This window comes from Dromaius novaehollandiae, chromosome 1 (assembly GCF_036370855.1).
Source record: "Dromaius novaehollandiae isolate bDroNov1 chromosome 1, bDroNov1.hap1, whole genome shotgun sequence".
Taxonomy (NCBI): Eukaryota; Metazoa; Chordata; class Aves; order Casuariiformes; family Dromaiidae; genus Dromaius; species Dromaius novaehollandiae.
The window spans coordinates 6322766-6341782 of record NC_088098.1 but is presented as its reverse complement, the minus strand read 5'-3'; the positions used below and the strand labels follow the sequence as shown (position 1 = coordinate 6341782).

At 37.6% G+C, this 19017-nt stretch overlaps 1 protein-coding gene across 3 annotated transcripts in view; it reads right to left on the bottom strand.

The window, feature by feature from the left end:
- The window catches only part of SEMA3A (semaphorin 3A), a 331409-nt gene that overhangs the window by 106729 nt on the left and 205663 nt on the right, over nucleotides 1–19017 (bottom strand). For all 3 annotated transcript variants that reach the window (XM_026119328.2, XM_026119327.2, XM_026119326.2), the window contains 2 exons: nucleotides 14784–14941; nucleotides 11905–11967 (listed from right to left, as the gene is read on the bottom strand). In XM_026119328.2, coding sequence (XP_025975113.1) covers nucleotides 11905–11967; nucleotides 14784–14941 — 221 coding nt within the window. The remainder of the gene's footprint in view (nucleotides 1–11904; nucleotides 11968–14783; nucleotides 14942–19017) is intronic.

The window sequence follows — 19017 nt, the reverse complement described above, 5'->3', positions numbered from 1 at the left end:
GGCACAATTCAGCTTGTTTCTGTGCTTCAATGATTTTGCATCTGTACTTCTCAATAAAGCCATGCACATACCATAAGTTATTCTGGGCTGGGTTGGCATATGAGGCAGGAGGTCTTCCAATTGAAGCCAAACTACCTTGCATACAGGAATGGAAGATTAATTTGGACTGCTAGAAGAAATATTGCCTCAGAAGCTTCTTGTTGGGTAAGAATAAAGTTTGGAGTAAGAATAACATTTTGACTTCAAAGATACTTGCAGGTGTTTATGTCATGAGCTCTATTCTGCTTCCTCTAAGCTTGATGGAGGCTATGGAGTTCAGATCCTCAGCTGCAAATGCTGACAGTTCATTGAAATTAAAATAGGTAACACAGTTTGCATCACATGAAGACACTGCAGCCAAAGCCCCAACCTCACTGCAGACAAATACTACTATACTAAACCCCTATTTGTAGTGCAAGTTGAGAAGTTACTGGACACTTGCATGCAAGTGTGAATTAATGTCATATATGCCCAGTGGACCTGTACACAAATCTTAACTTTAAATTTTAATTCCAACTATTATATGACATGCCTGCCTTGAATAGAAGCTAAAGCGTTAATGAAGCTTTCCAGCAGGGATCCCATCATATAAAGATCAAGATGTCTGACTTACTAACCAAACATATGCATTTATTTTTAAAGAGGTTCCCAGTATTTATGTATCAAATTGATAGAAGGGCTTATGCAGAGAGAGATTAGCCTGAAAAAATAAATTACAAAGAAAATGTCTGCAACCAAAAGCATAGGAGCCAAATGCAGAAAGATTGAAAAACAAACACTACAGATATGTAACACTGATTAGGCTGTGTTATGCAGACTTTTCCCGGACAGTTACAAAAATAAAGTCCATCCATCTGTCAAAACATCTGCTCTGTGTATGAAAATTAAAACTGAATTTAGGTGTTTTTTATGAGTTTCCAATAATTTTCTCTCTTACAGAAGCCCGGAGCTCACATCCTTCAATCTGGATTACTGACACAGCAAAGCGTCTTTAATGACATCTTTTTAAGTGGAAGTAAAAGGGTAAGTCCCTGTGGCACCAATAGCCAGATTTTCTCCTGATTCAAAAGAAGTTTTCTTTTTTTCTTTTTTTTTGAAACAGCATGGATGTCCATAACTGCTTCTCAGATATTAGAGCAAATGAGGATGGCCAGATTAGGCAGGGCGATAAGGAGAAGGCTAAGTAATGTGTTACAGTATCATTAGCTTCAATAGGTTCCTGCTGATTTACTCCCGATAAGGATCTGACCCTGAAATACATTCTTCCTTTACTTCAACCCTCCCACTTAGCCAAGTGATTAAAATATCAGAAGGTTTTGTCTAAACTGGATGGACAAGGGGATTTAAAGCTATCATCTAACAGCTGGATAAAGAAAACAAATATGTGTTTTGTCTTTCAAATCAAAGTGGATGGACAGTTTCCACATAAAATCCCATGCATGAGTTTAATTAATATGTTTACTTTTTTTCTTCTTCTTCTTCTTCTGCCCAATTAGTTGAATTCTCGAGTGGCGAGGTCAGGGATATCCATGGAGAGTAAGTAATCCCTGATATTATTGCTGTCATTCAAATTTATCACATAGCTGAAAGATGTTCCCGAATATCAAGGAGCTTTTTCACTTCTTTCTTTTGCTAGTGGGCTATTGCCAGTGGCAATCAGTTCAGTCTGTACAGGCTGGATATCTTTTTAAGCACGCAGCAGCATTGTTTCAAGGTAAATATTTCTGGAGTGTTACTGCAATAAATATATGTGTGATTGCCTTGTACACAGATGACAGATTCTCAGATAGATCCTGCAAACCTTTTTGCATGTCAGAAAGCATGTGCAAGGAAGTCCTCTTTAGGGTGAGCTCTACACTGCATATGCTTTAACAGCTCTTGCCACATGTGTGCAAATTTTTGGCATTTCCTTGTTCTCATTCTCTTCGAATGCAGTAGGATTATTTAAGAATTATTACTGTTTCTCTCTTTGTGTTATGGTAGCACTTAAAAATCTTGGTCAAAGAACAGAGTCTGCTTAAACAGGCACAGAATAAGCAGGGAACAAAGCAAATGGTTCCAGCCCTGTTAAAATGCAATAGTCTTTTTTTTTTTTTAAAAGTATTATTATTTTATTTTATTGGAGTACACTGGTTGCTAACACTGCTGTGAAGTTGTTATGCTAAGTGCTGCATAGGCATTAACAGGAAAGTCTGCCAGCACCAGGAGCTTTGCACAGACTCTAATGGGGTGAGGAAATCATGCCTGGCACTGGTACCTGATGAGATAACCTTCCAGCTCGACCTGTACAGGGAATTTTAGAGTGGGGGAGGCCAGCATTGCACACAGCTGGCACGAAAACATCTGCAGACTATGGTTTACCACTGCGTACCTCTCTCTAAGCCCCTCAGTTTGGATCAATAGCTTCATCTCCTTCTCTGTTTTATCATTATCGTACCATACAATCAGCAGGATCAAAGTTTTATGGTCCTACCATCTGAAAAAGAATGAGTCTGCGGTGCTGAGTGAAGTTAGCTGAGCAGCTGAAGTACTCTCTGTATTACAGAAGTGGATTTCTATTAACTTAGCTGTCAGGAATTACATCCAAATCAGTCAAAGTCTGTACTTTGGTACTGCATCACCAAAAAAAAAAAAAAAAATCCGATAGGAATTTTGAATATGTCTTAGTGAACAAAATATCTAGTCTTCCTTATAAATCTATGTTATTTTGTGGACTGAAATTAAACTTTTGAAGGCCCTCCCTACTTCAGAGCTTTGAAAAAGCTGACAGATTCTGAGATCCAGTGGCCCTTGCATTGGATCCTGATCTGGATGACTTGACCCATCTTGAGATGTCAGGAATGACACTATTCTTAGGCATGGTGACCACTGACCACTGCAGACATTACAGAAGAATCCTTGATTAATTCCACATTTAGATTTTCCTCTGCTGTTGAGCTGTGCCCTGAGAAGTTTCAGACTGAAGCTACTGATGAGGTTGTAGAGGTTGATAAGACATTTTTGGTTGTTTAGTACAGCTTACTGTAGTTCCAGTTATCTTCCCAATTACGTTATGCCTGTTATCTGTCTGATTTTTTTGATAAGACAAGAGTTCATGAGAATATTTAAAATGTATAATTTACTCAAGTTGCAGGATGTCTGCATGAATTTAAACCTTTAAAACATCAAGCAAAGAAAAAAGAAGCCAACTAGCAAAGCCTATAATAAAAAAGCCACTAAAAAAACAGATATAACCTAATTCTTTCAAGCCACAAAGCTGTATGCTATATTAGTAAATAGTTTTACTGTCAGCACACTTGTGCAGCAGATGGAAAGCTCCCTTGGTCCTTTCTTTGTGCTAGTGAGGGTGAAACACAAAAAGCCTGCCTGCCTGCCTGTCTTCCTATCCACGCATCAGATGGCTGATGCTGGTATTTGGTCCTTCGCCTCAGAGTTTGCCACTAAGGTGAAACATGGAGGTATGGGACCCCTCCATAGGGCCCTTCCTAAAAACAGTCCTAAGCTAGAAGCTATTAAAGAAGTCACTAGAAGCCATGCTTTAAAGATGCCTACTTTGACCCTGATAACTGACTGTATCAGTTAAATAGGCCTTTGAGTCTGGGGACTTTGTCATTAGCTCTAACCATCTGACCTAGTGATTGCTTAAGATCTGAAGAAGTTTCTCCAAATTGTTCTTCATTTGATATGTCAAAATTATGAGCCATGATTCAAGTCTGTAAATCTTTATCCAGCAGATGTAGCTAATAATTGTTTTGGACCTGTGAACAACTAGAGGGATGCCAAGAAAAGGCTGAAGCACTAAATACCTGCTTTAATGACCCTCTCATATTTTTGTACGTCTGGTTAATGTATGGTTAACAAGACAAATCAAAGGTCTTTGTGGATGCAGTCCAACAAACAAGCGAGTTTTCAGGATTTTGCAGCCGCAACACAGTTGTTATACAATGAACCTTTTTGTGGGTGTCAGCAAGCTTCTTTTCTTTTAAATCCTTATGCTTTCCGGTAGTATATACTACCTATGGCACATAATTAATTGAAGGGACAGAAGAGTATTTCAAGAATAACTCAAAACATTAGGAAGCCTTGAGATCAACAAGAAGACATAACTTTTCTGACCATAACTTTAAAACACAATTGTTTTTGCTCTGTAGAATGGAACTGTCCCACATTTGGGGCTTGGCTTTATTAGCCAAGAAATAACAATACTGCCTAGTTTCAGCTCAAGCAGTCTCACCAAGCCCAGCAGCAATTTAAGTTGCGACCACAGTCTAGATCTAAAGAGTCTCTCTCATCATCTATCTCTTCTATCTGGGTGTGGGAACTAATCATCTGTCTCATGGAGTCATCAGACTGTACCCCACCTTTCCGAATGGGCTCAACATCTGTTAATTGGGTGCGGTATATCACACAAACAGGCTGTCAAGCCTGTTATATGTGCATAAAGCACTTAGACTCCCTATTAGTCAGCTCACCTATATTCAGCATCAGGAACATCCTGAAATGAATTCCACTCACAGTCACCTAAGATAAATATACTGAAAACTTCTGTGCTGAAAGTGGATGTAAATGCATGAAGTGTTGAAAGGAAGCAAAGGAATGTTGCATCTATAAGGCACAGTCACTTAGCAATATGGGAGCCTGGAAATAAAGACACTATGAAGACCATGAAGTTACATGTTCCATAATGTGGGAACCTGAAGTTTGGGAACGGACATCAAACTATTCTGAGACCATGGAGAGAAGCTGAAATGAGAAACCTTAAGTGACAGAAGCCTAAAATTCCCACTTAATAAAAAATTGGCACTGAAGCAAATTGTTGAAACAAGTGTTAACTAAGTGATTTTGGTGTGTGTGGGGGAGAGATTCATGACGTGTATATGGTAACCTAAAGTTTTGGAAAATGTTAATCAGGAAGGAATTATCCAAGGGAAAAAGGAAGCAATAAATGATTTGTTCCAACACAGATCATATTGTTCTACCAGGAAAAGGTAAAAAGAGAGAAAGGTATAGGATGTCTCTTTATGTGCTGTTCTTAATTTTCTTGTGCTGGCATCTTTAGAATACAAAACTTTCTCTATACTGAAAAGATTTTTTTAAAGAATATGTAGATGTGGAAACTGAGCAAAGCATTAGCTTTGACATACGAAATAATTACATATAATTTTCTTGGTTATTTTAAGAACTTTTTTTCTAACTACTATTTAATCCTTTTACTCATTCCAGAAGAAAACAGATAATATTAGGTTTATGTGCAGCAGGGAGGGATTTAGTGAACTTATTGGTTGGTGTATATACAGCACATAGTGCATGTGATAAGACTACAGATAGACAATTAGCTGTGAACTAGTTCAATAGGTAAAGAATGAGTACGTCTCAAGTACATAGGAACTATGATATGTGGTCTTTGACCTATCCTTAAATTTTCAGCTAGCCTTCCTTTCATTAAAACAAAACAGAAAAAGTCTGTCTGCTAAAATAGAAAGAATCTGAGGTAAAATCAGGAAAAAAAAAAAAAAGAGATGTGAATGGCACTGGGATAAAAGCTTTTTCTCTGACTACTTGAGCTTCAGACTAAAGCCTTGAAAGAAAACAGGGACTACGCATATCCATCATTTTTACTAGTTATCCAGTTAATGTGTTTCTCTGGAAAGAAATGTACAAAGGATAAATTTACTTTGACCATCTTGCAATGTAATAAATCATAACAAAGAATTACCCAAAGTCATTTTAGAATAGCGATTGGTAACACAGCAGTAAATAAAAATAATTTTGAGACTTTGTCAAGGCCAAATTGGGTTCAGGAGGAATGTCTACTGATAAAAATGTTAAAAACATAATTTGGGGAGGAAATATTCCTTCTTTTTTCCTTTACCTCCTCTTTACTGCCTCTGTGCCTTTATATTTCAAAAACAAAGAAGTCATTTCTGCAAGACTGCATTAAATTTGATGAATATTAGGTTTCTCTCAAAGGCAAATCTCTATAGTCACACCTATAAATAGAAAAATAAGCCAGAAATTGGAAAATTAGCTTTCTCCCTGATCTATATCAATTTGTTCACCATACTTAAAGACTTAAGTGATTCCCATGATACATACATGGGTAAAACATGAACTTCTGAAAATTCAAACTACAGTTGCTAACTTAATCTTTCCTCTGTATAAGTGCACAAGTTATTACCTTACAGTAAATGATTTGCCTTAGTTAGTTCACAAAAGGCAATATATGCAAGTGCCTAAATGAACACAAGCTGTAGTACCAACTTCTATACTAACTAATGAGGAGGCATAAATGAGACTTTATATTACTGAGTGTGCTGTGGACTGGAGCTGGCTTAGCCAGAATGTCCTGGGGAGAAAAATGCCATTAGATAGCTCAACAAGACTTTGAAAGACTCTAATGTATTATATTCCTTTTTCACCGTGCTGAGCTCACCTCTCCTAAGTGATGGAGTTGTGCGTTTGGGTTCCTCCCCCCAACTCCAGCCTATTTTTCTATTTTGTGTGGAGTCCATACAAAGCAGTTTTACACAATAACAATACTAAAGCAGCACACTACTTACAAACTGACCCACCCTGACCTCTCTCCCAAATGGTAAGCAATGCTTTGGCAGTAAAGCATGTCCATGTTAAAAATCACAGACAGGGATAAGGAGCGAGCAGACCCCAAGCTAATAATTTCTTCCAGGATCGCTAACTGGGACAGGTGATATAGCTGAAAATAATAAGCAGTGACACTATTTGTCTACAGATAGCTCAGAAGGCTCATTTCCCTTGCTGTAGGATAATACTGAGAATAAATTCTGTCCCTGTCCTCACTTGAGGTCCATTGCTTTGGACTTCTTACTCGCCTTACCCCTTCCTGTTTCCAGAGGGCATGCACCTTTTCCTTTCCCCAGACTAGATTGGGGGATTTGGGCAAAATCTCAAAGGATTTCAGTGCTCTGATGGAGACAAAGGGAGACAAAAAGGAGATGGTGAGGGCAGTGAGGATTCATGATAGCAAAGCTGGAAATCTGGCTGGAGATGTTCTCCAAAGCGAGACGTATGAAAGAAAGGGATAAACTTCTCTTTGGCACATACAAGGGGACAGAGGTAATTTGAATGATGCCTGATCGCATTAATTTAGGAGCAGGCTTTTTATAAGCAACTGTCATTATATATTTAATTTTCAGATTCTCTCTTCAGATCTTTGTTTACAATAATACATGAAAGGAATTACTTTCACTTTGTGTCTCTGTTTTGCCTAAGGCAATAACAGTAGTAAAGTGAGTTAAAGGGAATAGTGTTCATTTCCAACTTCATCTTTCCAACATATCACCAGATATGGCTGAGGGACCTGTGGTAAGTTACGTGCTGTTTTTTCTTTTTTGCAATCATAAAAATCTATAATCATTCCAGACTAAGGGCTATAGAAACCTTTGGAGTAGATAATGCTCCTATGATTTAGGGAGAGGGTGGAAAACTTTAAGGGAAGCCAAAACTGAGACAATATATGAACATTTTGGCTTAAATTAACTATTGTCTTTAAGAATTAGGACTGTGAACTAAATTACAGACCTGAGATTCTATTCACCTGAGCCATAAGCTCAAAGACCAAGTGCAGCCAAATTTAAATAAAAAAAAATACACTGAATATGCCTGTATCATGTAGTGTAAAGAGGCTGTTGCTTCTTTTTAACTGGGAAAAGGGCTTGCTGTGAACTGATTCCACATTACTAGCAATGATTTAGTTAGTAAGTGGAATGACATGAAACTATGTTTATGGATCTGTTTGTTCATGTGAGAGAACGTATGGAAAAGCTTGCCTACTCTTTATTGCACCCAGTCGTATACCAACATTTAACTCCCACTAGAAAAAATTCAGGGAAAAGCTGAGTTCATACAGTACCCAAAGCTTGTGCAAGTCTGTTTGTCCTCACATAGCCCATTCTATGTGGCTTTGTTAAAGTAAGCATTGGAATTTTAAAGATTTATAGATGTCAAGGTCAAAAAGGACCATTTCAACAATTTAATTTGAGCTAGGATCTTTGAAAGTAGCTAAATAAATTAGATATTCAAATCACACTTGAAAATAACATCCTAAGATGCCATTCAGAAACACATCTTTAAAACCTTCGAGTCATGGACACTCCATCTTTTCCTTTAGCAGGGATTTCTCTGATTGACTGTTCACTACATGAACTACTGTTATGGTGCCTCAGCCAAATCTCATGCGGAATATATCAACTGGATACAGTAGCCAACAGACGATACAACTGAACGTAGCCAAAACTTTCAAAACATCAGTAAATTAATAGTTTAAGGACTAGATGAGCTTTCCAGTCAACAAACTCATTTCCCTGTCCCTACCTGCAGAACTAACTAGTGTTTCTGGTAACCTTTTGTAAATCATTCAAGCTTCGCTTAGTCAGTTTATGGTATCCCTGGAATGTCAGAGTGGAACCGTAGCTGCATTTTTTTTCACAGTTGCCTATTATTTAACACGTATGTAATACAGAGGTTCCATGTGCTCCTGCTGGGTGCCAGGTGCCTGCAAGATCTTAAAAATCAAAATATTGACCCTCGCTAGTGTGGGATACAACTGTGAGTATGTCTATACTGTAAGGTTCAGTATAAAAATTCAGAAGTCTTCTGCAGAGGCACTGTCTTCTTCAGTCACACTCAACGTCTGGTCAGCGATCACAAGGAACGCTCACAGAATTACAGCAAGCAGAACGGATCAAATAAGAGAGCCTGTTTATGACTGAGGTCCAGACTGACATGAAATCCTCATTTGGCTGAATTATATAAGCAAATACCTTGTCTGGTTTTAATAGTCTTTAATTTTTCATTAATAAGATTACTTTGCCATGTTGTATACTGAGGATATGGGAACACATTGTAATACTAAGTACTTGCATGGGGCAGTAATTATGATTTTACTGGAAAAAAAATATCTCTATTTCATGGGAAAGTGTAGCAGTTCACTTTTGTCAAGAAGTCCTGCTGTAAGTTTTGTACGGTGTGTGTAAGTCGTTCAGCTTCTCCTCTCCTCATCTCACCCATATGAAAAAGAGATGCCAAGCATGCTTTAAAAGGTTCATCTACCTATGCAGTGAGCAGAGCTTAACTAATTAATGTATAGTAAGTACTGGAGAGAAAACAGAAATCAAAATGACTGCTTAAGGGGCAAAGGGAAGTCATTAGTGCGAGGGTATTTTAAGTGGGCTGCGTGAACTGGAGGGAGCTTCGCAGCCCTGCGCTGCCTGGATCGCCATGACTGACGGCGTCAGTTTAAGGAATCCCTCTGAAGGAGCAAAGACTACAGTAAATTACCTCTCACAATTATGAGAGGAAATCTCTCTGGCCACGTCTGAGGTTAGCGGTGGGGCAGAGGCAGGGTCATGCGCACGCTGCAGCTGCTGCAGCGCACCTGGCCTATTAGTGGGGACTTGTGTTTTCAGCACTGGCTTCCCCTGGAGATCAATAATTAGGAGAATTTTAAAAAGACCCCAATATAAAGGTACAGACTATCATTTAATAAAAGTTTTGAACTATCGCAAATGAAGAATATCTAATACCTTAGCAGCGGTACATGTTGAAAGCACTGTTAAGTCAAGTGTGTTTTATAAGCCACTTTATTTGTCCTCTATTTCCCTTGTTCTCTCTAATGAGAGGCTGTTGAATTATTTTTATGGCCTTTATATTTCACACTCCCAAGGTACTGTCAATGGCTTCAAGGAATAAATGAGGGAAGAATACTAAGTTTCTTAAATGACCTGTAATCTTTATCTGTAATTACAGTTAGAGGAGCTGCATTAAATACTTTGGGTTTTATGCATTGTTTAATGACAAGAACAGGTAGCTATAGATATTTAAAGATGATGACCTAAACACATTGAGATGTATATTCCATCTTTCTAGTTTGTCTACCAAAACTGGATGCACATTAAATATGACCTATATTTTCTTTATTTCTCATCTGCACTTGTAGAGAAGTCTAAAAACTTAGAGAAAAAAAATAACAAAACAAAAACCCCAACAACTCATATATCCAAAAAATGTTTTCCAAATCAAAATATCTGGTACTAGAAATATTTTGCTGTACTACTGCTATCTGCAGCTTGGGCTGCACTGTGTCCTGATGCTGTGCTCCTGCTCTGCCTTGCTCTTATGTCCTACGGTCCCACCAGGCAGCTGATGCACCGGAGTCACACACAGCATCGGAGCATGGCATTGCATTCCCCTCTCCCTCATGATCAGCAGGTGTAGCAGCCCTGATGTCAGAAGAAGCAAAAGATTACAGGTATATAAATTTGTTACAGCACAGATAGTCCTCTCAAATTTACAGCAGCCAGAGGACACAGACCTGAACTTCCCAGATCACTCCAGAATATAAAAAGTCTCCATTTATTGCGAATAGATCGGAATCAGCCTACTGCAATGTATGAAACATACTCTTTGTTTCCGAATTTATAAAAATAAGTATTAAAAATTTAAAAGAGTATGCTTTCAATCTCAGTGCTGTATCTCTTCCTAATTTTCTAGATTTCAACTCAGGCTGTAAAAAAATCTACTTAATTTAAAACCACAGAAAGTATAAGATTGGGCTGCAAGGTTAGTTAATTTGTTCAGACATTTAACACTAGCCTTACTTTTTTTTAACCTTGAAAATTGGATATTCTAATCCTCACCTTGTAATGTACTCCTGAAAATTATTTGTGAACATGAAGAAGGATTAATTTAAACATATTACTGCAATTTAATGAGATAGTTCTTGCTATAGCCAAGTACTTTATCCGCCCCTTCACATATATAGCTCAGCTCATATCTCTGAGTTTTCACCTAATCTACCTCTACTGTTCCCAGCTGGCTTTTTTTGAAGATAACTGTTCTCTATGGCCTAGGTAAAGATGAATGAACCTATTTTTTATTATGACCTAGGAAATTATTCAAATGGAGCTCTCTAGAGGCAAATGGTTGGCATTATGAATATTTTACAGAATCGTCTCTGAAAATCAGGCCAATAGCATATACACATGGGGCCAAGTTCCACTTTCAGTTATACCTTGGCAATCACAAGAATTCCCCATTTGGCTCCTCTATGCAAGTATTTGTTTGGCTTGATGCATGTGTGTATTTTCTCCCTCCTTTCCTTCTCCAGCTCTGGCCTCCCATTTCCCAAGCTGTTCGTACACAGAAGGTAGTCATTAGCAGTGTGGAATAACTATTATTTGGGGTCTACTGGCTTTATATCTCCTGCTTCATAAATACAGTGACTGAGATGTACACTCGAATGAGGGAAAACGTACAGGAAATTACACCTAACATTACTGTGTCTTTCCTGGGACATTAAAACTGACGCAGAAAGTTAAAACCACTTTGAGCTTAATCTTGCTATGAACTCCATACAAAAAAAGAGCCTAGGAAAACCCACTGACTCCAGTGAGATGCCACAGAGAAAAATGACTGCTTGGAACTCACTAAAGGACTCAGACCTGGAACCGTGCAAAATATGTCAAAATTTTAAGTACCCTGAGATCAAGAGAGAGTTATGCAATAGTAACAGTTCTCACTCTGATGTCTCTCTTCCTTTCTCTTTCTTGAGAAAAGAAATTGATTTGTTTTTTTGGGTGGGGGTAAATAATTTTTATTTCATTTGCATAATTTCCATTTATGGATTTAAACCTCTGGTTATAAATGTAAAGATTCATTATTTAGAAGAACAAGAGAAGGCTGAGGTGACTCAAGTCCAATATTATGATCAGATAACTGGCCTTACAGAGAAGGAAAAATATTTTAAAAATTAACACAATGAGGCATAATAAAATATTTAAAATGTTTTATAAAGGAAAAAAAAAGAATGCTAAAAAGATTTGTACTTACCAGAATATCTTTTCCAGCCCACTTGCACTCATCCCTTCGGGAATGAGATACAGGCCAAACAATCTAAAGACACAGAACGAAAATCACATTATGTTATTTCATCCTTCAATAATCACTAATTGCAGACCAAATGCTATGGAATGTCTTTACCCAGTTTCTCGTTTTCCCTTTCTTTTCTTTATTTCCTTTTCTTCCACAGCATTTGACAACAAAGAAATAACATGATAGGAAAAAAAAATAGGGATGATAGGAATCACTGCAAAAACAATCTTGAAATACAGTCTGTACTGTGAAGCTCAGCAGTGAATCTTGAATACTAATGCTAAGAGGGTTGATTCTCCATTATGTGAGAGAAGTGTTCTTCCACTGTTTTAAATCTGATATAATGAAATGGAGACTGAAAGCAAAAAATTGCAGATACTTACCAACAATAAATCTGATCTGTGTGAAATGCAATCTCACATTAGGCTTACGGCATCATAAATGAGGTGTTTGCCTCTTCAATGTATCTACTAGTTCACTCTTTTATGAGGCTTCATTAAATAATAAAAGCAGAAACTGTGGTATTTAAAAAGTATCATACTGTCCAAGGAGGAATGTTGTTGCTGTTCCTATAGAGCTACCCTAACATGAGTAATCTTAAACCTGAGTTTATTATGGTGTTTGCTTAGTAGAAAATGTATCTCACCTCATACAGAGAAAACCCAGAGACCCTCACAGTCAATTATTCATGTTTTTTTGAAAAGCTTTTAGGAATTACATATAGAATAAAACATGATCTTCACATAAAATGCCAGGCTATTCATTTGGGAGCCTCAGATAATGCAATATGAATGGCCATAAGTCTGGATTATAACCTTGGTGTTCAATACAGTTTGTTAAAAGAAAGTAAAAGGGAAAGTATTAACAAAGAAAAGAAAAGAATGACTATAGATGGCAGAATAGGATGGAGGAGATGTTACATATGCCTTTTAAAGTCAAGTTTGCAACAGCGTGTTTAAATTCAGAGTTCTCTTACAATATTAGGAACTCCAAACAGAAATCAAACCTCTGAAGTCTATAAAATAGGGCTGAAAATTTTATGAGAACATTCTCCCTCAAAGGATTCCTGCTACTTCCTGTTTCTATTTTTGGCTTAAAATGAACAGAGACATGTGAAAATTAAAATTTACTAAGCTGAAAAACATTAACCAAACTTCTCTGATCTCCCAGAAGGACCAGTTCAAGTTCAGCTCAAGTTCTGGGCAAAGACTTCTATATTGTCCAAACCAGTATTTTAATCTATAAAATGAATGGCTAAATGTTCTCTTTCTTTATTGTTGCAGTGCAATATTTTCTCTAATTTGGTTTAAAAGTCTAGAGCTAAAGAGCTAAATCACACCATTTTTAATATCCTGGAAAATTTGGCTTTTTGAATGCTATGCCTTTGAAGTCTTCTGTTGCTTTCAGCAATTATATAGAAACCTTAAGTCTTTTTTAATATGATGGCAGCAACAACCGGTGAAACTCCAGCTCACGTGCAGCACTGACAATATTGTGATTTTGATCTAACTTTCTTCAGTGACCCTCCTTCCTTTACTAAGCTGATCCCAAAATTCTTTAAGTACTTTTTTTATTCTTAAGTCTAAAGTCTAAATATAAGACTTAAAGTTTATTCTTTAAGTCAGTTTTGAACATTCAGGTCCATGCCACCAACAGCAATTCTTTATTTATTATAATACTATCTGTGTATAATTTCAGAGAGTGTTCTGATGGTATTTGAATCCTGAAATCTGTAGGATACAATCCCTCCCATTCTGCAGAACCGTTTTCTACAATGGAAACACCTTCTTTCTTTTAATTGTTCCAGATGTTTTTCACATTAAACTATGAATCCCTCAGAGAATTCAAATAAATAGCTAGTTTCCTTTATAGCCTCTCTAAAGAGAATAGAAAAGAAAATACCCAGTTTTCCTTTTATCCTTTTTCCTTAGAGAATACAAATGAATAGCCTGTCTTCCCCATGGACAGAAAACACAAGGTATTTATTGCTATCATCTTAGGAAGCTAATAGTCAAACGGGCAAAAGGTCAGGAACACCACGAAAAAAAATCCCAAAGTATTGAAGCAATATATCTCCCATAAAAGGTCAGTCTCTAGATTTTAAATGTACCATCAAAATACTTAAATATAACAAATCAAACCTCCATCTCACTGTTTAATTTCTAAGCATTTTGTCTCATTAAAATAAATGGAAAGCTAAAATGATTTATTTCGACTCAAACGAAAGCATACTCCGGAACGTCACTGAACTGTTTGTCAGCTTTTAATTTGTTTCCAGCTTTTACTGGAAAATTATACTCCCCATCAAGAACAGCAAGTTTTTATGAATCTGTTGCTCTTTAATCAATTTGTAATCTGTTATGGCTCATGAGCAGCAGAAACACAGTGCCTGAAAGTGCTGTGTTAAAGAACAGTTATCAACACTTAGACTCTCAAACAGCTGCTTTTTACCTGCAATGAATACAGGGTAATAAGGCCTTTCTGTGTAAGCTGTCATAAAAGTCACCTTTGTTTTATTTAGCAGCAAACATGAAAGTATGTCTTATTTGGGAAACAGCTGGATTATTTGCTTATCATTGCTGCAGTTACTGTGTTACTTCTCATTTTTGCAACCTGAAAAAAGTGTTGCAGATTATATAATTATAGATTATAAACTCATTATAAATCTCGCTTTATAGAGTCAGCAATTTTTTTGTCTGTTTGTTTAGCCATATAGTATTCCTGATAAGAGAACACTTAGTACGTGATTCAAATAGTGCCCAACATAGTCTGGGTAATAGCAACTGTACAACGCTAAAAGTGCACGTTTACTTTACATAAAACATGATTCAAGGTACCTTTTGATATTCTTTGATGTTAACCAGGTTGAAAGAAAATATGTGATCCTTCGCTCCAACGTAGAGTCGACTCCGCTCTTCATCCAAGAGGAAAGTGTGGTAACTGGAGCTATTAGCTAGTCCATTGAAATTGATTATATTGTTGGATTCCAACATCTCTGTAAGACAAAGGCAACACTTTCCATGTCAATATGGGTAAGTGATATACAGACTAGTATCCTCACTTTGTATGGATTTCATTTTAGCAAGTTATATTTACGGAGTGAAAACCGGTGAAAGCTTTTTGTACCTGCACCTGTGAAAGTTATCGTTTCAGGTACCCAAACCCAAGCTGCTAGTGAGATGCAGCTCTATACAATGGAAGGTCAAAACATCAATAAAATCAATGAGAATCTTGTGTGGAGGTTTTAGGTGGTAAATTCTACCCATGTAACTCATCAAGTATTGGACAAAATTCAATTTTGTTCAATCAATGAGATTTTCAGGCATCAACCTGAGGATGACCAGCAGATATAAACCACATCTAAACACAAAATCTGGTATTTCCAGCCTAAACAACTATTTCATACAGACCTGTAAATTGTGAGAAAGGAGAGTGGAAAAAAAAAATCAAACAGCTGGTGAGATAAAAGACATGTACAATTCATCCTTACATGTGTTACCAACATCCCAGATCACTGACACAGGCAGCATCCACATCAGGACCAGAGCCAGATCCACTCTATCATTTCAAGGCATGTCTACACTAGCAATTCATGGATAAAAAAACACTTTCCCTGTGATGTGACAGATCCTACCCAGTGCTCTGAAAGCAGCAGGGAGAGGCCGGGGACAGAGACTATATTCTCTCCGCCCGCTGGATGCCAGCCCCGGGTTCAAGCCCCGGCCTTATGAGGCACCGGAGCGAACGCAGGGCTTTAGGTGGAGGAGCAGCTCCACTGATGCCCATGCACCTCCTCGCACCCCAGGCCAGGACCCGTGAGGAAGACGAGCAAGGGAGTGAACATAACAGCTTGCAAGGAGAAGACTGCTAGAGGAAACGGCCAGACCTTCAGACAGCTCATGCTTACGTGACAGACAGCTATGCCACGTGTTCAAGCCACGGGGGTGTATCACTCCTGTCAAAAGAGCTTCAAAACGTTCCGAATTTGCCTAACAATGCCGCTTCTGGTTTTGACTTTCCCTTTTTGGTATCGAACAAGATTGCTCTCTACCATTTTCAACCATTACGCCAACTGTACTCATTGTGCTGATAAAAATCAAGGTAAAGCTGTTTTTTTAGCATAAGTTGATTCTGCTTTATTTTCCTTTTTTTGGTACCCTTTTTCCTTCTTTTCCTTTAACTAGAACATGGGAGATGTCAAGTAGGGCTCCTTTGGATCTACATAATAGCAATACTGACACTTTCACAGAATTTCATTAGCCCTGACTTAGTAGTCACACAGGTGTTAAAGCCATATTTTATATTCATATATACCAGGTGAATTTTGAAGATTCCTGGCTGATATTCTACAATGGATAGGCAATGCATTCAAGGAAGATAAGATAACACTTAGAAGATGTATAACATTCAGCCTAGATTTGTATTCTTTGCCCTTAATAGGACAAACTCTCAATAGCATCAAAAAGAGCTCCCTCACCTAGGAGGGGAACAAAGTGCCAGAGGATGCTCTATAGTTCTCTATTCCAGGATTTCTCTAATTGAATGTGACTATATACAATTATACTGCAGCATGCTTTTTAAAACTTGTGCTACTTGTACCCAAGACTTAAGTTCTCTCTCTTTTTTTTTTTTAATGTAACAAGAAGAAATCAAATCACCCCAAGCAGTCTTGTCAAAATAATTCTTCTGGATTCCTGCCAGGTTTTAGAATTTGACTGTATTGTCCTCCAGTTCACTTATTTGCATTTTGTTAGAGACTTTACTAATTCTCTTTACATTGTAATGACTGATTCAGATGTTGAATGTCTCTCTGCTGAATAGTGAGTGATGCAGATGATTGATTGCTTAACTTGTCTTAGATCTCTCCTGGCTAGAAATGCTTTGCTGTCATCTGGATCTGTTAATTTTTCTTATAATATAGCTGTCAAAAACCCTCATAATTTTTTTTCATCTTCCTTAGTCTGAACTCTCCTAGGTGTGATTCTGCCCTTTGTGGCTGTGGCATAACGAGAAGTAGCTGCTGAAATCAGTGAGCTACACAAACGTGAAACTGATGTAAATGGAAAGAAGATCAGTCAGTCACATAGCTGCTGGGTTTAACACAAAATTGAAATGATTTTTCTATTGCAGAGTCCTGAATATTCACATCTACAGATGGTGTTTGATGTTTTCTTTTGTTTTCTAACATTCACGAAAAACGTCAGATAATAACATTGGAGTCTAATGTTTATTATGGCCAAGAGTAAATTACATCATTATCTTCACTATTCATATGTCTCCACAGTGTAATTTAAAAGGACCAGGTGTAGCTGTGCAGGGAGGTAGTATTTTTTTTTCTTTTTCTGTGACTCTTTAGAATATGAAATGGTGTTAGAGGTAACACTATTTCTTTTTCTTTTTCTTTTTCTTTTGTGAAGTTGCAATTTAGAATCAAACTGAGTTAACTCCCAGCTGCCTCCTGTAAGATTAGGACATTACTCCTGGGTTTTAATCTAGTACCTGTTGTGCTACCCGATTCACTTTCACAGGAGATGGCCAGACTTCCAGTTCTATTTCACAGAAAAAAAAAAAATATATATACACACACACATATATATATAGGCCTCAGAATATTATCATCACTATTATTTTAAATCCTCTTGTGAAATCAGGTTTCTACTTACCAGGAACTAGTCCGAGAATATAGGTTGAGGGCAGAAATGACATTTAGGTGCTGATGATTCTCTTTCACTACTGATTTAATTAGGATTGAGTTACATCACAACTAATAGGTGAAAACCTAAATAATCCCTGTGGTTCCACTGCTTTTTATTCTTACTTACATTTATTTCTCTGGTAATGAATAGAGCTTTATATGACATTCTGCAAAGAGCTGCTGAAGAGCAGAGCAATGGCATTTGCACAATCAATACAAATTAAGTATTCCACTTCCTCAAATTAATTAGTTTCCAAGTGTTTACCATCCAGCACTCTTTCAGTAGCCAGCCAGCGGCTATTGCTGAGAAGATGACAGAAGCAGCAGTGTCAGGGCACATTCCCCGAAGGGCATGGACAACCGTCAGCTCTGTGAACTGTTGATCAGTCACGCTGGTGAGGTCCATGGCTGATCGGTGCTAAAATAAACCAATATTTGCAATGAAGACCGCATGATGATGACAAGAGGAAAATGATGAATGCCTTCACAAAGTCGATAGTATTAATATCGTCTACTCTGCATAGCCCAATTCTTTCCTTTTTTTTGCTGTTCGCATTGAAGGTTAGAGACATGTTGGGTACATACATGACCTGCGCAGACATATAATAGTTGCCTGTTTTTACAGTCACTTGTTGACTTCCTCTATGCTTTGTCCAGTTATTTTTATTGCAAAGCTGGTAACTTTACTCCTCCAGTGGTTACAGCAAAATACCATTTCTTCAATAATTGCTCAGAGGGTGTTTTCTTACTTCCTCTTGACATATCTTCAGCCATATGCATTCCTGTTGTTTCAAACATTTCCCTGTAAAGCTAACCACTCCACATTATGACTGCAATATTGTCTATAAAATGCTGTAAGAGGTAGACTTAGAGTGGGTGGTGATACTCTGAAAGTAATAAAGACTTCATTGCTTTTGTTATTGGCGCTTGCTTCCCACTTTTATTGAGAGTGTTGCAGGTGACCAAAAGTAACAGTTTGAAATGCACTGTATGTTCAAAAACACCATGTTATCCTGAATTTTCACTTGCAGTAGTCACTGAAGCCAGCTGGAGTTTCAGTTTCTCAAGATCTGTTGGCCAAATTCTCCTACCAAGCACCTCACCTCAACTGCATTTAAGAATATAATTTGTAGCCCTTCTGTCTTGCTTACTCCATTTTACTCCTCTTTTTCTGCCAGTGTCCAAGCCTTCTGGTATCTGCACTTCTTTGAATATGCCTTTCCCTAGATTCTGCGTGACCTTTCTTCTATTAATTGAGGGTTTTGTTGATCTGGTCTCTGATCTGTGTCCGAACATTGACTTTGCCAGAGCAAGCTGGCAAATTTACAGAAGAAAACCAGTCCCTTACTCTTGTCTTCCTTCTAATAGATGATTAT